The sequence below is a fragment of the Lissotriton vulgaris genome, chromosome 5 (genome assembly GCF_964263255.1).
Source record: "Lissotriton vulgaris chromosome 5, aLisVul1.2, whole genome shotgun sequence".
NCBI classification, from domain to species: domain Eukaryota; kingdom Metazoa; phylum Chordata; class Amphibia; order Caudata; family Salamandridae; genus Lissotriton; species Lissotriton vulgaris.
In genome coordinates, this window is record NC_141693.1 from 421,150,843 (window position 1) to 421,177,531 (window position 26,689).

General features: G+C 43.6%; 1 protein-coding gene across 1 annotated transcript in view; it reads right to left on the bottom strand.

Annotated features, from left to right (window-relative positions):
- The window catches only part of VSTM4 (V-set and transmembrane domain containing 4), a 123,110-nt gene that overhangs the window by 56,008 nt on the left and 40,413 nt on the right, over positions 1–26,689 (bottom strand). Inside the window, exon 2 of the mRNA XM_086920089.1 lies at positions 23,632–24,030. Coding sequence (XP_086776215.1) covers positions 23,632–24,030 — 399 coding nt within the window. The remainder of the gene's footprint in view (positions 1–23,631; positions 24,031–26,689) is intronic.

Below are 26,689 nucleotides of genomic sequence, written 5' to 3' on the forward strand. Positions count from 1 at the left end.
TGCCTATCTCACTCTCTCTTCTCTATTTCTCCTCATTGGCAGCGCCAGGACATCCACGACACTCAATTTTGAGTAGCTGATTGTGCTACACTATTTTTTTCATTCATACGATTAAAATGTTTTCAATACCTGGAGATTACTATGTCTAGTCTTTTAATAGCCCTCAGGCCCAGGCTATTGTCTAGTGTCAGGCAAGATGGCGAAGTGATTAAAACAACTATGGCTGACATCTGCTATGACCTGCAGTCCTGTGCTTGCATCCGTCTGAGGTCAATACATTAAGTACCATTACATTGCGTGAGAGTGTTACCTGTTATTTACAACACTTAGAGGAAAAAAAAACAATGTTGAAGCTGTAGATAAAAAACCTTTCATTATTACTCTGGGAAGTACACCAGTCCAACTGTTTTCATCTATTCTAGTTGTGTACTGAGGCTGTTGTTTCTCTGGTTGCTGCATTGCTACAGCTTTTGTTCGAGGGGTGGCAGGAATTCTCTTACCAATAGGTAGATGTGAGGGATTGAGGAGAGATTCTCTATGGCAGTGTGTTATGGGTTTGAGATTTACTCTGTTTTGTATATCCCTTTAATTGCTGGAATGGTGTTGGGGATTCTATTGCCAGGGTGTCTCTCTATCAGGGTCCCAGGCTGTCAGTTGCAGTGGGTGTCTAGGGTGATCGCTGGGAGATGCAGAGGGCTGATTCTTACAACTGAAGAGAATAAATTGGTTGTCAACTCAAGGATCTAAGACTCCTGTCTTCCATGAATACTACAGCATGTTTTGGCACCAAGTTTATGGAGAATCAGAATCTCACCTCTCATTACTCTTCTGACTGCCTTCTGTCTGCTACCTACAGCCTGCAGGTTGCAGATTGCTTTAATTTCTGTACTTCAGGGTAAGTGCGGCATATTAATCAACATTTCATAATTATCAGCCATACCTTGATAGGGTGGCGGTTGAGTCAGGCGCTAAGGAAAGGAGCCAATCTCGCTGTGCTCGAGCTTTAGAACTCAGCGAGGGCAGGCATTGTGTGCAGGAGCTCGCGCAACGCATGATTGCAGAAGATCAAGGACAAAGCCTGCTCGCCGCTGCAAGAAATGCTCCTCACGTGCCTCCCTTCGTGCGGCCTACACTTAAGGACTGGTGCGACACTCAAGCTTAGAAGCCCAGCATAGAGAGCGTGTCACCACAGGGAGCCCTATTTTTGTTTTAACACGTTTCTCCTCTACACTCTCCTCCACATGGTGCAGGAGAACAGGAAAGTCAGAATAGCAGGTACCTTGACACACACCTAGCTGATTGCAAGGATTGACTGCTGTCTAAGCTGGAAGCTGCTTTGCTTTTCATTAACCTTCTCTGCTGATTGGCTTTTCTGTTCCTCCCTGAGATTGGCCCCTCTTCCCTTTTGCTGATTGGCTGTAGGCTCAGAAGCTCCTGCTATTGGATTTGTTAGCCTCTTTTATCATTTACAAGGAACACTGTTGCAAATTTGAAGATCAAGTGATTGTAAGTGTGAATACCACCTATTAGAAACATGCAACGTGCCAATCTTCCTGTTTTATTTTTACCAGAATAAAATGATAAAAATGGTATAGAACTTTCAAGGGTTATCTACTGGCCATTAAGTAAGTCAATTGTAATGCTGCGAGCAAAAGGGCCCTACTGTGTAACTGTTTCAGCACACAGGGTCAGAGGATTTTTGACCACCAACCACTAATTCCCACCCCTTCAGTTGAATGGGTTGTTTTTACAGAGGCTTTGAAGAGACTAGAACACAATTTTAAGGAAGACCCAAGTGTAATCCTGGAAAGACACAAGTTCTTCACTCTGAACCAGTTTTCACATCACTCCATGGATAACTTTTTAGCAGAACTTAAGGGCCCGATTCACAAAGTTAAAGTGAGACAAAAGTCTAACTTTACGGCTTTCTGTATTCACAAAGGGCATTTACTCATAGTAAATGGCCTTTGTGGATACTGAAAGATGTAAAGTTCGACTTTCGGTATTCACAAAGTGCAATTACGATTAGTAAATGCCCTTTGTGAATATCCAAAGTCGTTAGGTTAGACTTTTGTCTAACTTTATCTTTGTGAATCGGGACCATGAGTCTTAGCAACCACTTGTGAATTCATAAGTCCAATTGACCACTACTTGAGAGACAAATAGTAGTTAACTGCTTTGATAACAGAATCCAGAAACTGATTTTATGTTGTAGAAACCTATTCTTGATGAAATGTTGGAAATCGCGAAAGACATTTAAAGGCCTATGGCAGAATCAACTGCCTAAATCTAAGCAAGGGCTGATTCAGAATATAAATGCCATAGCCCTCAGAGATAAGTCTATGTCTGAGATCAAGGAGGACTGACAGAAGCTCATCTAACTCTTCAGGGGTTTGTTTTAGACGCAGCTCCAAGAGTCACATGGCCCACTCCAGAAACTGTCCTGCAAAGTATGTCTAAAGTGCAAAAAGACTAGACATTTTGCAAGAGATTGCAGGAATATTCAAAACGTTGTTTGTGTAAATGGCCAAGATGAATATGTATCAATCAAACATTTGGAAGAATTAGAAAGGAAAAAGAGATTGGTGTTATCTGTTAGTGGGATATTGTCTGTTTAATATGGTGTTGGAGAGAGAGAAATCGGAGAGCAAGGGGGATCGTTTATGTGTGATCAAAATTGACAAGTTGAATTTGGGAGTCGCAGTAGATTCAGGATCACCCATAACTATAGTATCTGACAAATTGTATGATCAAGAATACAAACAGGTTGATTTATTACCCTCAGATATCTGTACAATAGCTTTTGGTGGGCAAGAAATTGAAAATATGGGATATTTTCGTAAAACATTAGGTACAAAGACAGAGTGATCAATTCTAAAGTCTATGTAGCAAAAAGAGGGTATGACATTTTGGGGTGGAGAGACCAGGGCACATTTGGGATGGCTCTTAGGTAAGCATGGGCGAATTTTGCGGATCTCGCGTTCGCGAATTTTGCGGATTTGCGAACTCGCAATCCGCAAAATCCGCGAATTCCCGCGAATTTGCAGATTTTTTTTTTTGTGTGTTCGCCCGTGTTTCTGCCAGTTCGCGAGGGTTTTTACAATTTCGCAATTTGCGAACTTACCTGTCGGGTCGCAAGTTTTGCGAACTTGTTGTTTCTACGTGTCCAGCCTGTTTGGGACACTCTTCTTCATCACTGCCACTCTCTATCACCACTGCCACTCTCTGACTACTCATGCCACCCTCTGGCCCACCCATGCCACCCTCTGTTTCATCACCACACCCTCTGGTTGTCCAGTGTACATTATTTTCGGCAAAGCAAAGCACACCTTCCCTGCCTCAAGTGACCTGAATTAATTTGGGGCTGATTAATGTGTCACAGAATATTTTTTTAGCTGGCACCTGCTTCCTTAGTGCGCCCTGATTAGTGATCTTTTGCACTTGCTAAGTGCTTTCATTGTTGCAAAATTAGTTACAACACCTGCCCTGCCCCAACTGACAATAATGAATTAGGGGCTGCTTAATGGATTTTAACTTCCAGCCTGGCTCCTGCTTGTCTCCCTTAGCTGTAATTCAGGACCTTTGTGGCATATGTGTAACTATTCTGAGGTTCAGAGCAGGGTCACACAATAGTTGCAACTGGCAACTGAACTCTGGAGGGGCCCCTCAGGAAGCACTACAGGAAATGGCTACTAATGATGAGCCTGAACTTTTGAACCTGGCAAGTAGTTTCAGTTTTGCTAAGATCGTATTTCTGCAATTTAGCACTTATTCGCGGGGCGCGAAGTTGTACTGGGAAGCCGCGAACTCACGCGAACAGTGCGAGCAGTGCGAGCAAAATCCGCTGCTCGCGGATTTTGCGGGAGATTCGCGAATCTCGCGGATTGCGAATTTCCCGAAAATCCGCAAAATCCGCGAGCGAAACGGATTTTCCGCCCATACCTACTCTTAGGCCAGAAACTACTCATCCCATATCCTTGGTGAAAAAGGTTGATTAGGAAGTGTTTTCACCATCAGAGGTTTTGGACAGACACAGGACTGTATTTGAGTACAGATGAGGGGTGGTAAGAGCATTCGAACACAAAATTATTCTAAATCTTGATGCCATTTGTGTAATGTATAGGGTTGCCAATGTACTCTGAGTATCAGAAGTAAGCTGAAGGTTCATTTGGATAAATTGTGCAGGTAGGGTGCATTGAGCCTCTGGACTCATCACAGTTAATTTCACCAATAGTTGTAGACCTAAAAAAGACAAGCGATCTCAAACTGTGTATTGATCTCAGATCTTTAAACAAGCACATTCAAGTTGATTGCTTTCCTTTGCCAAAAATTCAGGAGATGTCGGCGCAATTGGGGGGAGTGAACATTTTTGCAGCACTAGATCTAAGAGCTGCTTATCATAAGGTTGAACTCAGTGAAAGTTCTCGCTTCCTGACCGCGTTCAACACTCCTTTCTGTGCTTTCTGCTTTTTATGCATGCTGTTTGGCCTAGCCTCTGCAGCTTCAGTATTTCAGAAATTGATACACCACCTTTTGGGTGAGGTAAGCGGAGTGTTGGCTTATCATAAGGTTGAACTCAGTGAAAGTTCTCGCTTCTTGACAGCATTCAACACTCCTTTCTGTGCTTTCTGCTTTTTATGCATGCTGTTTGGCCTAGCCTCTGCAGTTTCAGTATTTCAGAAATTGATACACCACCTTTTGGGTGAGGAAAGCGGAGTGTTGGCTTATCAAGATGACATCTTGATTTGCTCTGAGTCGTTTAATTCTCATCTACAAAAGCTTAATAGTGTCATAGGCATATTAGAAGATCATGGATAACCGTGAAGGAAGAGAATTGGAAATGTATGTTGGAGGAGGTGGAGAATTTGGGCCATAAGATTTCTGCTATGGGTATTATGCCTGAAGAAGATCTCAATAGAGGTATTAATAAATGTCTTTCTCCCACAGATAAGGACCAGTTAAGGTGGTTTCTGGGCGTATGTGAATATTATTCAAGATTTGTTGAGAATTATGTACTACACACATAACTATAGAGAAAATTGTTAAGAAGTTGGGTGAACTCTGTGTGGAAACAGGAACAAATTGATGCTTTTCGCATGTTAAAATCTTTCATTATCAACACACCATCCCTACAACCTTTTTGGGATGAGTTCCCTTCCACAGTTACTGTGGATGCCAGTGGATTAGGGCTGTATTGAGGCAAATGGTGGATTTTGAGGTTAGTCCATTGTGGTCATGTGGGAGTCACAGGTACAAAACAAAGGTTGAGGTTGTATTATAGGTTGCCCGCCGTGGAGGCAGAAGTTGAGGATTTTGTGAGTAGATGCAGGGAATGTGTGGCTGCAGACATCTTTGTGTATGCACAGTGTATCACTTTGCCCAGTTGAGCTGCCTGAGAATCCGTGGGAGAAGCTAAGCATAGACTTTATTACCTCAAATGGTGAATTGAATGAGGGTAAGAGGTTTATCTTGATAATAGTTGACTGTCACAAGTGGATTTCTTATAGGTTCATGAGGGAGCTCAACATGCATAATCTCATTGTCTTACTCAGGCAATTATTTCACAGTGAAGATGTTCAATGATTCTCGGTAATAGTCAATGGAGTCCTGTTTGTTTCTCATTATATGGATATTTGTTTGAAGAAGTTAGGTGTCAGGCATCTCACCACTGCCCTGTGAGGCCCCAGGAGAATGACATGGTTGAGACGGTGAACCACATGATCAAAGACACCTTTTGTAATGTTGTGCAGAAGACATTCACCGAATGAATTGTCGCTGTGACAGCTCCTCAAAGAAATCAAGATTGGCAAAAGTATTCCTGGAGTTGATTGGATAAAGGTCAAGATAACTCAAGAGAGGAGCAGGAACAGGTATGCTAACCTAAAAAGGGTGTACATTGTAGATTTTTTGTGTGGGAGAGAAGGTCAGAGTTAGGAGACCCGTTGATACCAAAAAATCTGTTTCTAAATTTTACCCCAAGACAACGGTGAGTCAAGTTTCCAAGCATTCAGAGTGGAAAATGGGAACTGGTGGAATAAATGGAATGTGGCCAAGGTGCTAGGGGGACTAGAGTGGGATCTTCATGACCAGTTGAATTCTTCCTAGGGTCTGGGTGGTGATGGCTCACCTGTGTTGGGGTCAAGGGCAGGTGATGGGTGTCTTGAAGGTGGGAATTCTGTTACCTCGGCAAGCGATGGGGTGCAACCAGGGACATCTGGGACACTCACATCTAGTGGTGACACTATTTGGATGGTGGTGATGGAGGTTGTGGTCTGCAGCACTTTGACAGAGAATACCCTGATTTGCAGCTGAGGGGTGAAGAGAGTGAGGTTGTGGAAGATGAGGGCAGTTACTATATCCTGTCATGAGACGTTTCAGGTATCTAATGTTTTCTTTCGTTCAAGAGGCATTTAACTTTTTCAATAAGTTCTTTTTTCATTGTCTCTTCGTATTTAGACTTTTATTTTCTTGTTCATTTCCTGCCTGTCTTGTTATTTGTGTTGTGTGGCCTGGTACCCATGTGTGTGAGGGCAAATGTGTGTTTGTTTCATTTTCGTCTGTTGTGGTCTTTTTCCTAAATGTATATAATTCCTTTGTGTTTTGCTATGTAAATGAACGATCGGTGTGTTATATGTTCGTGATTTACTCTGTTTTGTATATCTCTTGAATTGTTGGAATGCTGCTGGGGCATTCTATTGCAAGGGTGTCTCTCTAATGGGGTTCCAGACCTTCAGCTGAACTGGGTGTCTGGAGCGATCGCAGTGAGAGGCAGAGTGATGATCCTTACAACTGTAGACAATAAATCCTTCTTTAACTCGAGAAACTAAGACTTCTATCTTACATGAATAATAAAACACAGTGTATTGTCTTCCAGCATAGTAATAATAAACAGAGGAAGAAGCGACCACTTCTTGACAGGTGGTGGCTGTTATTTTTATTACTATTGTGGCTTTTTCTTACAAAACCACTGCGATGATGTAAGCAAAACAATAGCAGGGCCCATTCTTAAGGTTACACAAGTACACCATTGGCCAATATTCAGTTATCCACTGAGATAAATCTGGATCTAATTATCAGTCATCAAAATATTTACTTTCCCACGGCATAGTGAAGGCCAGGGGTTTGGACTGATTGAAACCAAGTGTGAATAGAACTCCCCAACAAACCTCACAACCAGCAGCAGAGCTGAGAAGTTAAGACGTTATGTCTCTGCCGCCATGTGGTAGTGACCGACAGCCTGAATATATAGTCAATGATGAAGTACTTTACATTCCTCGTAAAGCATGTTATGTTATATTATGCTACCTGCACTTATATTGCATCATCTAATATTAATAAGGTACACCAGTGCTTGTGACATGTCCAGGGTTAAGATTGTATATGCATCATAGTGATGGCTAACTATGCACCAAACATATGTTGTGTTGCATTCATGAAGGTGCTATGTCAGGTAAGGTGTTAGAACAGCGTAGAGCATAACCCGGTGATGAAACAAGCCATCTTGATGGGTGATGGTCCGTGCATCCTGAAAAGGATCCTCCTTTGGTTTAGCTGAGGGCGACATAAATAGTGGCTCATTGTGAACCTCATAACAGACTACTTTACAGAACGTCACATACTTGTGTTTATACGTGAAGCTAAAGGTTTTTCGAGCACATGGAAGCCTGCCAGCCTGCTCGCTCAGAAAGTGAAGGAGATTGCCTGAACCTGCAGGAGAGACTCTCAATGAGGAGAGGCCAGCATTGTTCCTGGCGTGAGGATCATCCATACGTTTTTGACTGACTTTGGGAGCAAAGACTAAGTTGACCCGTGCTGTAAGGGATCTTCAGGTCTCCCAATGCGGCCAATGCACTGGGTGCACTGGATCACATACAGAAAACACGCCCAGCAGTCATCTGTGCTGCCCGGCCCCCCTGTATTGCCCAATAGCTTGATGCTACTGCTTCCCAACTTTCGATAGAATCCCAAGGAGGAGTTGTTGTCACCCCCAAAGCAGGTACTGGTCACAGCCTGAAGGCCATACCTGCTATAAGAAGCACAACCCCCAAGTGAACCTGGTGTGGAGGCCGCGACTGCCCAAATAAGCACAACCCTGTGCTAACCCGCTGCAAATCAAGCACCTGTCAGATCTTGGCCTTAAGGCTGCATCTGCTTGGAGGGGTGCCCTCTAATGCCATGCTGCTCCCTCGCCACAATTACAGTCCCAGACTGAAAGAGCCATCCTTAAGAGTGCCTGCCAACACCGGCTGACAGTGAAAGCAAACGCAGGTAATGGGGCCCCACACGAGAACATAATCCAGGTTCAATTTTGCAGTGGGAGCATGGCTGTTGCCTGAACAATGCCTTTCATTTGTGTATAAACTCTTGAACTAAAGTGCAAACTGAAACGAGTGAGTGGGATCAAATTAACTGCACTTGTGCCTATGACTAGCATCGAAGAGCTTTAGACCGTACAACATCTAGAATGGGAAGAGGGCACAGTAGCTGGTTAAAAGCTATACTAGGCCTCGTAGTTGCAATTAGAATCTTGTATCTGATCCCTATTTTATTGTGGAGTATTCCTGTTTAGTTGCTATAATAAAGTTAAGTGAAGAATGACTTAATTATTGTGTCTGTTGGTTGACTGTTGAGGTCTTTGCTCTTGGCCCCCACACTGCTTCCATAAAAAGTCTTTGGCTGTTTGCCCTCACTACCCTAAGAGTCAAAGGTAGAAAGGGCTGTACATGACCCACTTTGCAGATTCAAGTAGGAATGCCCCAAGGACACTGTGGGCAAATTACCTCAACTACCATAGCTGTTGCCCAGTAGTCTTGTCTGGCTTGAGGCCCCGCTAATAGTGTCAGACATAAGGCCTCGTGATCATAGGTTTGTGTTTTGGGAGAGAAGAAATGCATTATAAGCAGTGGTGAACAGTGCAGGTTTTAGAACCAACAGTGCAGGAGTATAAATTCTGTAAAAACTTTGCAGGTATTTAATGGAAACAGTAGTGTGCACTGTGGGTGTTTGTGAAATGTCACATTCCCTAAATGCTGCTGAAGTCTTCATGCTTTGACAGAACCGATTAAAGTCAATGAAATCAAGTCCACAATTCAGATCAAAATTGCAAACGTCTAATTCCAGATAGTGAATCCACTTTTGAATCTAGTTTTTCTCTATCATTAAAATATGTGTCAGTAAGGTTCAGCGGTAGGCACATCTAGGATGAACACAGACTGTGTGATCGATCTTCTGGATAAGGTCTCTCCAAGGCTTATGAAAAGAGTGACCTTCCCTAGCCATGTCTGATTGAACTCTTCTGCTCCAGTTTATTTATTTGTACCTGTTTTGCATGAACTGGTAATCCTGGTTCCAGGTGTTTATGTGCTGCATGACTTTGATGTTGTGGGCTGTGTTTTAGCAACACCCAGAAGCAATTGTTTTATGTCAGCTGTTTCCCTTAACACAATTTGCTACCTTTGTTTTGTTGTAGTTGTAGTTGGGTATTGCCAAAACTTTGCTGATGTGTATTTCTGCAGAGCTATGTTGTTTTTTCGGTCACTCTATACTATTGTTGCCTTAGACTGCTGCTTGGGGTGGTATTTGAGGATTTGCGTTCATCAGACTCTGTGATTGTTTTTGTTTTGTTCTTATCATGGCGCTCGCTGGACACTCTTTGCAGGATCACTTGGAGGCATATTTACCAATGTGTTGTGTTGTCCTTGCGCCATGCAAGGAAGGGAAAAGGGAGAGGCAACACTAAAGTAAGATTTATCAAGTCACGCAAGGCCACCTTGAGTGGCTCAGCACGGCTTGATAAACTAGAGTAACGCAACGCAGCGCAAATCACTTACTGTTCCCCAGAAAGGCCTTCCATGGGTGGAGCATGGGTGTTCCCACGCATTCACCCATGGATGTTGGCGCATTCTCAGATTTACCATTACTGGAAGACCTGGAAATGCATCAAAATGATACGAGAGGAGTAAAAAGGAGAAATATCTTTATTGCTCCTCGTTTTTTCCTCTCTCTGTGAGTGCTTAGAGGAAAATGCCCCAGAGGATTGTTTTTGTGCAGAAAGGTGTTCCTTCCTGCACAAAAACAGCCCTGTTTGCAACGCAGGCACCCTTGTACATTGGTAGAAGGGTTCCTGCATAGGCGCTAAGCAGCCAAGAGTGTGCCAGCACAGGGAAACGAGAGGATTGTACCAGATTCTGTTAACTTTGGCACATTCTTGTCATTTCCCTTTCGCGCAGAGCAGCAAGGTGACTTGCTGCATTGCGCTGCGTGAAAAATGGGTAAATGTGCCCCTCAGGTTCTTTCATGTGATAGCACTTCCCATCATGGATTGGCAAGTAGGGCGTTACTCAATGCTGTATTAAATGTATATTGTTATGTGTGTGAGTTCTGCTGCAGCTTTCTTGTTGCTATATTGACTTTGCTAAAGCTCTCAATTGCTTCTGGCTTTTTCTCTCCAGTACCTTGTAATCCCTGTGACAGAATCCACTTTCGTTTTTGTTTCCTGCCTTTACAATTATAACTATTGTCTAGTAATATATTAATATTGAATATACACTTGCCTTGTCACTATTTCAGGAGGCAATATTATGGTCACATTCTATTTGTAGGTCAATATTTTGGGGATTGATACTGCAACATTCAATTGTTTACTTTTTGTTTTCTGTTAATATTGCTATTGTGTGTGCCTGTTCCTCACCAATATTTCAAAATTTGCCTTAACAGCTGCCACACCTTTCTCCTCTGAGAGTATAGCTAACAGCAGCAAGGGTCTATGACAAGAAGGTAGAGTGTCATATTGGAAAACTGAGGGATTCTGAAATGATGTCAAGATACAGTCATGGTAGCACTGAACTCATAACTTTAATGGTGGCATGGGAAAGAGAAGTTGGGGAGCTACCTTGAGAGCTAAAGGGGAGACTGGCTGTGGATTCCCTCCTCGGCCGTCACCTACCCAGTCGGTCATTGGGCAGATTTTCCCTTCGTCTCTCCTACCGTCTACCTCTCCTCTCCCTTTTCACTCCTCCTCTCCCCCTATCCGCTCTATTTGTCTCCCCTTCTCACTCTTTAATGTGTCGCATATATTTATCTATACCCCCTTACCCTTCTAATCTCCATTTATTTCGTCTCCTACTCTCTTGAAAAAAAAAAAGAATTCTAGTAGGTGATGTAACGTGTAACTGATGTAATTTTGTACTTTCTATGGAACCTTAAGTAAAGCGCTCTGATACCTCCGGGTCTAGCCAGCGCTATATAAAACTCTCAAATAAATAAAATAAATAAATAAAAATAAAGTATGATGAAATTATTGGAAGAAATAATGCAAAGACTAAGAAATATCCCCTGAGAAAGATTAAGTCATAAATAAGAAGTGGCACCATACCACATTTGGTGTTCACGTGTCAACCATCGCTCCCTGTATAGTGTGGATAAGGATGTGGACTAGCTACAAAAATAAAATGTTCCATCATTGTGCGCTATGTTGTGCCTGTAAATGGTAATGTGAAGCAAAGGCAAATGTTGAGAGTCCAGTTCAAAGAAGTATTTGTTGGCATAAAAGATAGGAACCAGGTTCATGGTCTCTCGTCCACGAAGAAGGAAGTTAAGCCAATGCTGTGTCTGAGAAAATCATTTTAGACGTTTAGAGTCAGAAAATTGGAAGGCAAAAGCTCTGGGTCTTGCCCTGTTTGCATTTTACCAGTGTCCAAGCCTCTATGTATTATAAAGACAGGAGAAGCAGATTTGCCTCTGCTGGAGGTATATTGGTCAGATTTTGAAACAGAGGGATTAATGACCTGAAAAATATTGGTGGAGATCGAAGTCCAACAAGCAGTAGTGGCTGCTACCAAACCCGTGTGGTGAGGCAGGTGGGAGAGACGACAAAAAGAGAAAAAAAAACTTTCCTGTAACGTCCGTCCACCGCCTCTCCTCTGTCCTCCGTCATTTTCTGTCTCAATAGATTTATGTATTGCTAAATGACAAAAAGCTGCTTTTAAGTTTCAGACATAAACTGCGTTTTAAAAATGGCACAGCGCTGAAATGCAGCATTGTGATTGGTCAGAGCGCCGTGATTCGGTTCTCAGGCAGGGAATAGAGTCTTTGCATGTTCCTCACCGGACTGTGTAATGCAGCCTGGTGGGGAAGATGCACAGTGTGCAATACTGTTTGCCCGGCCAAAGAGGGCCGGCCAAGCAGTTGTGCGCACCCCCCTGCTCTGACCAACCCTACCCGGATGTATGACGTTACAACGCATGCTTTTACCACGCATGCCTTTACAACGCGGTTTTTACAACGCATGCCTTTACAACGCATAGTGCTTTGGGGCGCTGGATAGTGAATAGTTTAATTTACTATTCCAACTCCAGTCCCCCTGGATAGTAGGGAAGGTGTTGGATAATACATTAAACCTATTCCCTATCCTAGAGCGCCCCCCAGCACAATGCGTTGTAATGGTTTGCGTTGTAAAAGTTGCGTCGTAAAGGCACTGCGTGGTAAAAGTTGCGTTGTAAAGGATGTTCCCCACCCTACCCTGACCCGATAACCACTGATGAAAATGGAAAACTAAAATGATAATAACAATTTGGTCAGTGGGGCGACGTCCCGCCACTGCCAACAAGCGTAGTGATAAGAAGATACTAACAGCAAGGTACCTTGTCGAGCACATATACACCATGCTGCTGTTTACTTTTGTTGTATTTGAATTAATTGGCAATGACCCTAGAGGAGAAGAACCCTCTGGTGGACTATAAAGGTGAGAAGAAGCATTTTAGATATGAGAGCTGAATACTCAGTTCCTTATGGTTAAAACAAATACCTGGATTGTTGCTCATTTTGATGTATTTTGGGTTTAGCTGCTGTTTAGTCTTAGAAGTGACTTGATGTTTTATGATGTGATGGATGATGGTTCATATATGAGCGGCGCATGTTATGTGAGGTTATTAAACATTAGGGGAAGGAGTCTAGGATGGGGCACTCATGAGTGATACTATAAAAATGGCAGAATAATGCTTTTTCATAGTACACGACAAGGGGAGTGTATTACAGGAAGACAAGTTTGGTCCTTATATATTGTTGTATATTTTTATTTTTTTAGAGAGTTGCCTGCTGTGCATATAAAGAAGGGCTGAAACTAAAACAACATTTCTGAACGAGCACAAATGCTGCATTTAACAGAGAATATCAGCTATGTTGATTCCAGAATACACAAGAATTGGCAAAGCCAATATGTCTTGCTTTGCCAATGCTTTGTGTGTGCCGTTATTAGCTTTGCAATGCCGGATGCTTTTACATGCACCGCCATTCGCAAAGCCAATAGTGATGATCAGCCACTCTAATTCTGTGGAAACCATTGTTTTCTGTACTTACTAGATGGCCACCTCATTGCAAACATTCTTTTCTATACATTTTATGCTCTGAAGAAGGCCGCCATGTTGCATTATGCAGTGTGATGACACGTCATCACTTTGTGATGCATCAGAGCAGCCATATGGAGAGTGTAGAAAGTATGCAGAACAAAGGGCCATATTATTAAGAAAGGGCGATACATTATCGCTGCTTTTATACGCAGGAGACTGCCGCTAAAGCGGTGATAATGGGCTTGATAATATGCCCTTGTGAATTCCCATAGAAGCCCAGGTTAACACCAGAACCTGGGCTTCTATGGGAATTCACAAGAGCATATTCTCAAACCCATTATCGCCGCTTTAGCAGCAGTTTCCTGCCGATAAAAGCGGCGATAATATATCGCCCCTGCTTGATAATATGGCCCAGAGTTTTCTATAGCTTACAGATGAAAGCCACGATGCATCGCCATGTTGTGGCAGTCATTTTGAAAGTATAGAAAACATTGGGGCATATTACCAAGGGCATTACCGCCGCATTAGCGGGACTTTTTCCCGCTAATGCGGCGATAATTTTATCGCCCTATTACCAAGCTGTCGCTAACACCAGTTAGCGACAGCTTGTAGGCGATAGCGGGCATTTAGGGGTCCACTTTGCATATCAGCGATAATTATCGCTAATGACATGCAAAGTGGGCGTGCCAAGATGTTAGCGACTGAAAACAGTCGCTAACATCTTTAACTCCTATTAACAACTTTTGGAAATATTCGCGCTAAGCTCGAATATCTCCAAAAGCTAACGCCTGCTAAAAGCAGTTCTTAGCCATGTTATCCAATGTAAGGTGGATAACATGGCTAAGAGCATTGTCACGATAATGCATGAATATCGCTGATTTTTCAGCGATATTCATGCATTTCGCAGGATTTTTACTGCTTTTGAGATAAACCTTGATAATATCAAGGTATCTCAGCGGTAAAAATCCTCGGTACTCGGCGATATTTTTTCCCGCTAACCAAGCAATAGCGATAATTATCGCTATTGCTTGGTAATATGCACCATTGTTTCTATACTTTTAGCATGGCAGATCACCCTGTTTGCTTTGCCAGTGCTGGTGCATTATAAAGCATCTAGCATTGGCAAAGTCAATTGGAGCGAAAGGAGACAAGAGAGGCAGTGGAGGCAATGGAAGGTGAGCGCCAAGCAGGGGGTGCAAGAGAGTAACGCATTTGCTAGGGGAGTATATATTATATAAAAACTTGAGGGCATATTATCAAGGACGAAGTTAAGATTATTGCCGCTTAGCGACAGGAAACTGCCGCTAAAGCGGTGATAATGGGCTTGATAATATGCCGTAGAGAATTACAATAGAAGCCCAGGTTCACACCAGAACATGGGCTTCTATGGGAATTCACAAGGGCATATATCAAGCCATTATCGCCGCTTTAGCGGCAGTTTCCTGCCGGTAAATCTGCAATAATTTTAACACCGTCCTTGATAATATGCCCCCAAGTATGAAAGGGAGGGGAAGGAGACCAACAGAGGAGCTCATGATAAGCATCTAAATGCCTCCAACTTGTGGTGGCTGTGAGCAGGGAGGGGTGGGGAGTATTGAGGTGGTCATTGTTGAAATAAAAAAAAGCCAGACAGAACAGGGAATGATGAGAGAAGCAATGAACAAGCCTGAGGAGTAAAGGGCACCATGTAGAAAGCAGGATGAGGGGGTGTGAAAGCTGAAGCTGCACACAGGGGGAAGAGACGGCAGAACAAGAAAACACATGCACTCCCATTGAGTGTTAAATGCACAAGAAAGGGGAGTCCAAGGAACAGAAACAGTGAAAAGATAAAAGTCATCAAGTCCAAAGACTGTGTCATAAAATAGGCTACTGCAGCCCTCGCGGTGCGGGAGGGGCCCCATAGCACAGTACCCGGTCCTGAGAGCTCCTGATTGAGTCCAGAGGGGGGCCCCCTCAAGTTTCATTGTACCACTGTCCAAAGGGTGGTAAAGAATTAATGCTCCAAGGGAGGGACAAACACACGAAGAGGAAGGGAATCCATAAAATACAAAGCAATCAGAGGAAGTTGCCAAAACAGCCAACCATTGATATGCATTGAGCTGACCCAAATCTAAAAGCTCTCTGTAAGCAAGATCTAAAACAGATTATAGATTCATTGTTTACAAGTTGAATTTAGATTAATCCTACGCATATAAAACAATCTAAGAAAATGAGAGCAATGTGTGAGTGGTTCTTTGCTGAAATTTTGTGGAGAGTGTTGGTGAAAGGCAAACCCTGAAATGAATTTACAGGATAAGGCAATTGAGCTGGATTTCTAAACAAAATCTGTTTTCTGTGTCTTCTGTATCAAGGTCTGGAGCATGCTAACAAAGGGGGTGGTTCTTGCATTCCTAGCACCCCTAATCATGCAGCCGTGGGATGAAAATACAACAATACCAAGGTTTCAGAAGAATCATATCAACATAAACCATGAGGATAAAATGTGGTGAGCATTAGGTATTGGAAGGCTGCTCTGGAATTTCATAAGGTGAAGATATCCTGTAGCCCTGTGTTCTTGGAGGAGCATGCCACTTGTGTTGGAAAAGATTGAATTTTAGCTTTTGAAATCAGTGTAAATGCAATACCCCCTTACTAATGTTTGTTCATAATTTAGATGGTGTCCAAATCTTCAGTAGATACACTGATCTTTTGATGTAGTTGCAATAACAATGCCTTGTTGATTATATAGTACATCTGCTATTTTTAGGAACTATCAACAAAGGGGCTATTTATGAGGCTGTTTACATCGCTCTTGCACCACGCAACACGGTTCAAGAATGATGCAAACCTTAAGACAGATTTTTGAAGCCACGCCACGCAAAGCCACTTTTCATGACTCTGAACGGCTCCAAAGATCTGGAGCAAAGCAACACAGAGCAAATCGCTGCATTGAGTTACTTTTCTCTGGTAAGGCATCCCATGGGCATTGCATGGGTGCTCCCGTGTAACTCCCATGGTTTTTGACGCATTCCTAGATTTACAAGAACTTGTGAACCTGAAAAAGCGCCAAAATCTTGCACCTTCCTAGCGGAATATCTCTATTTCTCCTATTTTCTTTCCTCTTTCTATTTGTGCTACATTCTTATGACGCATAGAAAGAGGAATTTGCCTCCCAGGGTTTTTTGTGCAGGAAAGGGCTCCTTCCTGCACAAAAACAATCCTGCATGCAAAGCAGGGGCACCCTTGCACCATGGCGAGAGAGCACTTGTGTTGGCGCTAGGCAGCCAAAAGGGCACCAGCGTAGGAGAAAAGACATGCGTGCACCATATTGCCTTAAATACAACATATTCCTGCCCTTTCACAGTCATCCAGTGCAGCACAGCAAGGTGACTTGCTGCGCTGTGTGGCTTGGCCATAAATGTGGCTTACAATATGTTACCATTCTCGATTTATGGTTGTCACGTTAGAAGGATGAAAGGCTTGGTTACCTAGGCGGGTTACAAACTCATGATCACCAAGCTACCACGCAAGATCTGGTGGCTCAGTGAACTGATGCATCCACTCCACACATCTGAGTTTGGCCTCGTGGCCAAAGGTTCAAGGGCCAGATGTAGGTGGCCGTTTGAGGCCATTTACCGAGCGGTAACGGCCGATTTTGGCCGTTACCGATCGGTAAATGGGTGACAGGTATGTAGGGGGCATTATTTTACCGAATCGGTAAAATTACTGATTCGGAAATTTTACCGATTCGGTAAAATAAAAATTCGGTAATTTTACCGATTCTGAGGCACCCAGATGTAGGTGTGACTCTTCAGAGTCCCTGAGGCCTTACCGAATCGGTATTTTACCATCAAATCCAATTTGATGGTAAAATACCAATTCCGGTGTGCATGCACATGTGTGCATGCACACCTATGCCATGTGACAGGCAGACCTGCCCTTAGGGCATGTATGCCTGCCACATGGCATCCGAGCCTGTTTTGGGGGTGCCAGAGGGTGTCAAAGTGACACCCCCTGCACCCTTGTGAAAATCGGTATTCACCTATTCGGTAAATACCGAATCGGTAAAGCCCATTCATTCCTATGGGCTTCAAAGCCCTTAGGAATGAATGGGCATTACCGATTCGGTATTTACCGAATCGGTAAATACCGATTTCTTCCGAATCGGTATTCCAGCACATCTGGAATACCTACATATCCACCCCTTAGATTTACCGATTTTTAATTACCGAATCGGTAGAATTCGGTTATTAAAAATCTGTTTATCTATTTTACCTACATCTGGCCCCAAATCCTTGCGGGTCCACTCAGCTTTCCATTCTTCTGAGATTGATAAAATAAGTACAGTTGGGTAAAACTAAGCACATGTTATCTAGTGGCATGATACCCCATTGGATGACATGCACTTTAAAAAATCCAACTATTGTTTGTCAGAGGCTAATATCTGGCTCAGTGAGATATCCTCATTGCATGAACAGTTACTGGTAGTTAACAAACCCACTTTGAGTGCATTGCAGATTTTTTCTCATAGTAAATGATTTGTTTAAAAAAAAACTTAAGTGCAGGGCCCCAAAATGTTTCTTGGAAGCCTAGGACGAGCACTGAGGAATTCTGGAATTGCTGAATATCAAGGCTGCCTATCCTTAATTATACCTCATGCCTCTTTCTTCACCACCATATACTTCCTGTGTCTTTGTCTCACTCTTGCAGGTTCTTTTTGATGGTTGTTTTCTCCCCTGCACTCTTTTGCTATTTTCTCTTACTCAATGTTAATAATGCTGAAATAACTCTGTTGTTTAATGTACTTACTGGAGAGGTCTGAGTTGTGTCTAGTCCCAGTTCTGACTCATCATTAGGTGGCACAGAGTGTTGATGTGCCTGCTGCAAAGCACAACGTGTAACATGCAGTTTACAGATTTGTATTTTATCAGTAGATCACTGCTTTTGATAGAGATTCTTTTGTGATAATATCCTATTTCCTACCCATGCCACTGTGTCCCTCCCAAACCAACCGCTAAAATCTATACTTACACGTGCAGCGACTCAATAAACATAATAGTCAAGACTTACATTTTGTGGTAATTTTTTTTTTTTGTTGTACTACAAAACATATGACAAAGGACAGTTTGAGAATCAGGCCCCTCGTCCTAGCCAGGATTAGAAAGGCACAAGCTAGTATTTAATTTTCTGCATCGCACACTCACTGCTTATCATGAGTGTGTAATTCCACATGTATAACAGCTTTCGTTGGTAAGTGTAACGAGTTGTATCGAAATGATCCTTCAAACTCTTAATACTGTTGTTCATAAAAGTTGCCGAAGGAGAGGTAGCAGATTATGAGAAAATGTAATCGACTGACAAAAAAGGCTCTTTAACCGAGACCTGGTTCAAGACCGACTCCCTGCCCAATGTGCTTGCCGCCTTACCATCGACATATTCCGCCATTCGTGCGGATCGTCCCGAGGGCAAGCGGGGTGGTGGAGTGGCTTTAATAGCTCGTACTGATTTCAACTTTCAAATCCTTCCCTCCCCTCCTATTACCGATGTCGATCTCCTTGTAGCTCATTCTACTTCCCACCAAACTCCCCTCACTTTTGTTCTTATTTATCGCCCTCCACAGCCTACCCCTTCGTTTCTCCCCGATATCCAGACCCTCTTGGCCACTCTGGTAGTTAACAATTCTTCTGTATTAGTTTTAGGGGATCTCAATTACTGGCCCAATGACCCTGCCTAAAGCCCCCAATCTAAGGAATTCACCTGCCTTATGAAAAGTTTGAATTTTGTACCGCTCATCCACAGTCCCACCCACCTACATGGCCACATGCTTGATCAAATCTGGACACTGAATGTTCCATCCACACCTCCTACTATATCCCCTTGCCCATGGTCAGATCACTCCACCATCACGCTCTCCCTTGCCCTAGCACCCCTGGTCAAACCCCCCCTTCCCAAAAATACCTGGGTTCGGAAATGGGGTAAGGTAGACATGCCCTCCTTCTGCTCAGCCCTGGCCAAGACCTGTCCTGATTTAAACGGCCTGACAGCCGCCCCACAGTTGGCCGCAATTAACAACTGGCTCACGGCGGCAGGTGATGAATTCGCCCCCCTCAAGCGGCTTTCAGTTAAACGGGCCCACGCAGCCAATCGTTGGTTTACTTCCGACCTTAAAGAAAAAAAACTAGCTGCAAGAAGGGCCGAACGAGTCTGGAGAAGAACTTACGACCCTGCCCTAAAAACCATCTACTTGGCCGTTCTGCAAACCTATAAAAAGAGCATCCTGGAAGCAAAAGCCGAATATTACACCAACAGGATAATGGTTGCAGAGTCACAATCGAAGGAAATCTTCTCCACTGTCCATGAACTTGCCTCATCCACCAGAGCCACGGCAACCATCCCCCCGTCCCAATCCCTCTGTGACTCGCTCAACGAGTTTTTTATAGACAAAGTTGTTAAAATTAAACACAACATCCCCCGCCCTCTTCCACCTTTGTTGATCCTTCCCCTCCCCCCACCACCGTTAAACTGACTAACTTTCCACTTCTAACCGCTGACACCCTTTTCCCTTTGCTCCAACGGGTCAAATCAGGCTCTCCCCTGGATTTTGCTCCTGCTTGTACTCTCAGGGAAATCTACTCAGCCTGCCCTACTCCCCCTTTAACCCTTCTTAACGACTCACTCATTCACGGTCACGTTCCCAGTTCACACAAATCGGCGGTTGTCATCCCAATCTTAAAAAAATTGGACGCCGATCCCTCCACCCCCTCCAATTACCGCCCCATCTCACTCCTCCCTTACCTTGCAAAAGTCCTGGTTACTAACATCACTTCTACTCAGAGCACTCACATTGAGGCAAATCATTGCCTCTCCCCCTGCCAAGCTGGTTTCCGTCCCCTGCATTCTACAGAAAAAGTGGTCATCTCAGTCATGGACAAGCTGCGTGAAGGTATCGACATCAACCTTCCGCAAGCCCTGATTCTTCTAGATTTATCCGCCGCTTTTGACACGGTGGACCATACCATCCTCCTTAACCGTGTCAGGGCGGCGGGCATAGAAGGCTTAGCCTTTTCTTGGCTGGAGTCTTTCCTTGCTGGGAGAACACAGGGAGTCCGCTTGACTGGCTTTGCGGCGGCCTCTCGCAAGGTAGAATGCAGGGTCCCTCAGGGTTCATCACTTTCCCCTCTTTTGTTCAACCTTTACATTTTTCCCCTCATTTTTATGTTACAGCAACTGGAGGTCACCGTGTTTAATTACGCGGATGACCTCCAGTTAATCTTCAATCTGTCCCATTCCTCTTCATCTGCTCTGAACGTCCAAACAACCATGACTCTCATTCAAGATTGGATGAACTGCAGCCACCTCAAACTCAACCCGGACAAGACCGAGCTGGTCTTGACCGGAGGTGGCTGCAGTCCCTGGTCCCCTTCCTTTTGGCCCCCCTCCCTTGGTGCCCCACCACTTCCTGTGTCCAAAGTGAAAACCTTGGGAATCCGTCTTAATCCCCAGCTCACTGTTCACCCGCAAGTCAGCTCCGTAGTTTCTTCATGTTTCTTTTCCCTTAGAGTAATTAGGAAAGTCTCTCGTTTCTTTTCCCCCTCAGCTTTGAAAATTATCATGTTGGCCATGGTACTCTCCCGTATAGACTATGGAAACATAGTCTATAATGGAGCCCCTGCATACATGATCCATCGACTACAACTGGTGCAGAACCAGGCGGCCCGCCTGATCCATGGCCTACCCAGATATCATCGGGTCACTCCATTACTCAAAACTCTGCATTGGCTCCCTGTGAGAGAGTGCGCCCTGTTTAAACTCGGCTGCCTCACGTATCAGGCCAGATCGGGCACTGCTCCCGAGTTCATCCGTTCTCTCATTAAGCCATACTGCCCAGGCAGAGAACTTCGCTCGGCCCATTTGGCCCTCCTCACCATCCCCCGCTTCAAAAAGCAGAGGGCGGGCGGAGCGAGATTCGCTGTCCTGGCTCCAACATTTTGGAACTCCCTCCCGGTTACTCTACGCACCTCACCTTCTTATCTTTTGTTCCGGAAAAATCTTAAAACCTTTCTGTTTACACAAGCCTACCCTTAATCTCCCTGTTGCTGCCACCCACTGATCACCACTAGCGCCATGAAACCGCTGGGTATGCGAGCGCTGTACAAATGTTTTTAAATTCAAATTCAAATTAATGAGTGGTCTGGTGTTGGGGCTGATATTTATCTGACTCGATAAAATCTGCACCTATGTTGGGGTTTATCAGGTCTGATAAATGACTCCAGTCACAAGTTTGTGGCTGACAACAGGGGCTAACATGCGGATTTTGGTCCTGACCGCGGCGAAACAAACGCATTCAGGTAATTGGGGGGTATTTTACTCCCGCTAAATTTTGGCAGGTTTGGATTGCTGGCATTTGTCATAGAAAAACTGTGAGAGTGCTGTGTATGCCGCCATGTTCCTAATTGCGATATGTGGGATAACAGGAGTCACTTCAAATATAACTAGTCGGGCCACTTGTAATGAGGGCCAAAGTTCTGTGTGCAGTGGTGAGTGGCGGGGTGGCGGGGTGGCGAGGAGGTGGGGGACTTGGAAAAATTAATCACCTGATTAAGGCCGCCGCCTCCCCTCCGCCCTCTTCTCTTCCTCCTGACTCCCGGAAGCAGGAAGCTCCCAGGCTCCCCTAAGCCCATCACGATGCTGCTGTCACAAGCATGACAGCAGCATTGTGATTGGTCTGAGCGGCTTGTTTGGCCGCTCAGGCAGGGCCTGGGAGCCTTGGGGCAGTTCTCCACACGGCTGTGCAACACAGCCGGGTGGGGAAATGCTAAGTGCGCATGATGGCTTGGCCAAGACAGCTGGCCAAACTGTCATGCGCACTTAGTGGTGTCCATACCACTCCTTCTGTGAACCAGCCCAGCCCCGCCCCAACCTGGCTCTGTGCAGAAAAATAAAATTATAATAACAATTTGTTATTATCATTTTATTTTTCGTGGTTGCACTGCTCTGAGATCAGTGAGGCGACGCTCGTCCGCCTTAGTGGAGGAGCCGCCGATGGCATTGAGTAAATAAGATTAGATTTATAATTTTAGATTGCTCATAAAATCAGTCTGATAATTTTGTACTGAATAAAGGTTTTTGTTTTTAATGAATATTAGAACATTGGAACGTTGGAAGCTCCATTGAAAAAAATGGAGTAGCTCCGGGCTTATAATGGCTGGTATACGCCCGAGCTCCAACATTCCAATGCTTCTTTGAGGCTGTGAACAAATGCTTCAGGGAGCCTAAGGGAATATCAATCCCCTCGCGCTCCCTGAAACCTTTGTTTAATTTGTTAGAATATTCTGCCCTCTAGTGGCAGAATGTTCTAATAGCCTTATAGCCCTTCGTAGCAGGGCTATGCCGGTTCTTAAATGTCAGCTACCTTGTTAAAGACCCTTGCCTTCGGCTCGGGCCTTTAACACTGCAGCGGGCCTTTAATAGCCGGTATAGCCCACCGCAGCGGGCTATAAGGCTATAGTAGGCCCAGAGAATGCCATTCTCTTTGTTCATTGTTGTACGGCATGAGTGAGAGTACACATCAAGCTTGGTAGATGCAGCAACTGAACTACACAGGACTGACTGGAAATCCGCTTTTGTGTGTGAAAGCTACACATGTATGCAGGATTTATTGTGAAAAACAATTGGGCTTAATGTTTAACTTCTTAATGCAGTCCTATAAGGTTTTAATAGAACTAGTGATTCAACAGTCTAAACAATTATTGGGAACCCGATGAAATGATGAAACAATTGGAAAAGAGGCCTAAATGAAAAGTAGCGTATCAATGAGCACTATGTTCAGGAAAAATAAGCTGAATGGACACTATGAAACGAATGAATGACAATATATCATATTAGAAAATAATCCAATTAAATCACATGACAATCCTTTACCAATTAGGGCACCCCATCACATGCAAAGAAACAAAGTATGAAATAAACCTTTTTAAAGGATAGGGCTTCAGTGAATGATGGTACCACATTACTTAATACAACATTCTATTTATGGAATCGGATGACATGAATAAATGCTAGAATGAGGTTAGGCAAAAAGATATCTCATTAAACAATGTAATCCCTCAGAATGTTTATATACTCTTTTAATGAAAAAGCTCGACATAAAGGATCAGGTACCCTAGTAAATCAAAATGAAAATTGAAGATCCCCGGTTAAAAGGTAGGACTTACTTAAAAGTAAATGCAGCCATTTGAAATATAGGATCCCTCACAGAATGGGAGGATCCCAATGAATGCTTGTGTAATAGAATCCCCACTCTCACCTATCAACTCTGTGGTCCCAGAGCCATTGGACCAAGCTGTCCACTTGAACCGGTGCTTGCCGATCTCCTGCACCCGGCAGGTATAGCGCCCCTGGTCCGAGCGCCGCAGGTTGAACAGCTCAAGTCTGTAGGTCCTCCTTGCTCGCTCCTCACGCAGGTGCAGCCTCTGCCTGTTGGCCGGATTGCTGTAATTCCCATAGTACTGGACAGACCCGAATTTGTTCATTTTGATCATGATGTGCTCCCGGCCGGGTGACCTGGAGAAGACCCAGCGCACGGCCAGTAGGTTCTCGGGCCGCTTCTTCTGGGAGACATGGCAGATAAGAGAAGCGTTTCCTCCTTCAAAGAGTTGCACCGAAGGCCCAGGAGAGACGGTGACATTCAGGCTGTTCCACACACCTGCCGAGGAGAAGACAAAGAGCTGTAGTCTTGACTGCTACATATGTGCAATCCCCAGTGACCCCTACACCTGGTTATAAAGACTACAGATATTCGCGTACAGCACAAATTCCCATATCCCTCAACGTATAGACATAGGAATTCTGAAGGCATCTTTGGTGATAGGAGGTCCCATTCTCCCCCACCCCCCTGCCCATCCACCACCTCCGATCCCTTGAATTATCCACCCTAGGTACATTTAAGTGTCCTGCTTCTGATGCTTACTGAATGCCATCCAATAGACGAATAGTATAATGTTGTTTGAGCCAAGATGATCCCATTGGTTGCTGCTCCCCTGTTTGAATAGTTCACTCTTGCAATGGCAATTAAGTATCCAAACAACATGTTTGTGCCATGCCTTCTTCCCCCACCAATTCTCGCCTGCACCATCTTCAAGTTCCACATAAAGCGAGTGTTATGTCAAACCAAAAAAAGACGCGTCATCTTATATTATTACTAATTCTTGACATTATTCATTTGATAACCTACGTATTTACTGTCAAAAATAGTGTAACTCATTCTCCATATGTAATCCATATACTTACCACTTATAATATGGAACATAATGCAATCTACAGAATGATATCAAAACATTGGGCATTATTATCCAGGGTAGGTGGCCTGAATGATGTTGTTTCCGGAAGACCATTAATCACATACAGAAAAAAACAAAACAATCAGAGACAAGATTTCTAAGAATGATCTACAACCCATGAAAAATGCACAGGGTGACGGTAACCGACAATCAAGGGATTTTATGCATATTCAGAATGTAATATGTGTAAGTTTGGAAGTAATAGTGTGTTTACATCCCCTGTTTGTGACATTTAGCAACATCACAGGATGGCACATGTTTTTGGCTTGCTAGAACCCTCTGCATAGGGGGAACTTTAAGATGGCAGCATTGGCCTTTAAAAGGTTGTGATTGGCTGGATGACTGCTTTGCTTCCGGGTGGATGGACGTATCGTATACGGAATCATACTGCGCACCGAAATATACTTTAAGAGGTAGAGGAAGTACAGCTGACGCGGGTGCACATAGTTTGCATGAGGGGGGGAGAAAGGAGAAAATAATTATTGTAATTGTCATTGTTTGAATATGAACATTGGGATGATAATGTTAAGTTATATTTAGGACTAAAGTATGTTTCTTAATTTCGCATTCATGCTCCCTTTTTTATCCTAACATTTTTTAAATGACTTCCAAATAATGTTGGAAGTTTGAATGTTGTTTTTGTCTTGATCAACTCAAACAACTTTTCACTGTCTGGATATTGTTGAAAAATTAACTTACCTGTATTAGTGAATTAATGGGAAAGGGTAAGAGTTGGTCAGCTCTACTGTCCTGTAAAAGCTGAATCGATGACTGTATGAGGGGTTTGAACACCACTGTCTGACAAAAGATACATCAAACTCCCAAGAGAACATAGGATCGACCCCCAACTGAGTTCTCTCATCATTTCAGTTGTTGTCAGAGAGGAAGAAGGGAGGGGCTTTTGGGTGAGGGATTCACAGAGGGGAGGGCTAGAGCGATTCTCTATTTCATTATTGCAGTAACATTTAGGATCTTCTCAAAGCTCCAATCCTAACTTTGGGTTTCTTATTGCTGTTGAGTAATAGCAATTGTGGTATTCTTTAACCAAGAGGGCAAGACTTTAACATCTGTATTTATTTAAAAATGCTTCTGCATGTTTCCAATGATTCTGATGAAAACGCGACCATGTTCCCAGGCACGCCTTGTTTCAAACAACCAAAGGGCTAACTTTTTGTTTCTTCAACGTGGTGGCCAAGTGATAAATTGAGCTACTGACACTTTAGGATAGAAGACAAAATACATCTAGCATTGATGTACATTAGGAGATTACCAGTCCTCTCCAACTGTTAGCATTTTTTATTTTGTTAAGTGAAGGGCCATTTTTCCACTTGCCCTTGTGTGCCTTCGACACCTCGTCAGGGGTAGTAAGTGCTATATAAATTCAAATACAATACAATGTGCAACTTGAAGGAGCACTATAGCACCTCGTCTGCTGACTGCTGCCTATGCGGGTGCCTGTACTACCTTACTCTTGAACCAACCCTGAAATTAGACTACATTTGTCAATGGTTTATGTAGATCATTGATTAACACAGTAAACAAGAGAGAGCTGAGTATATAAAGCTGTGCGAACTGTCCATCACTCATTCTAACTACGATCCATTACATGAGTGAAGGCAATTTGATAACATTTATAAGAAGTGTTGGTTTGATTGACAGAGCAAGCAGTGAGCAGATTAGTTTTACCCTACTTATGATGTGTTGTTTCCTCAGTTGTGTAGGCCTGTTTTCTATGTGGTTCGAAATAATCCATTAATCTTCAAAAAATGTAAAAGCCTTTACATGGCCCTGCATACAGCAGATGACTTTTGCACTGTGCAACTAAACGAGCAAACATTTCAGCTAGGTTCAAGCAAATAGTTTCCCTATCGTGCTCAGTAAAAAAAAACTTCAGCATGTATCTGGGTTCAACAAATTTCCTTTCGGTTATATATACACAAAGGGGCAGATTCACAGAACTAACTTAAGACAAAATCCTAAATTTACTACTTTTGGAATCCACAGAAATTAGGATTTTGTCTTAAG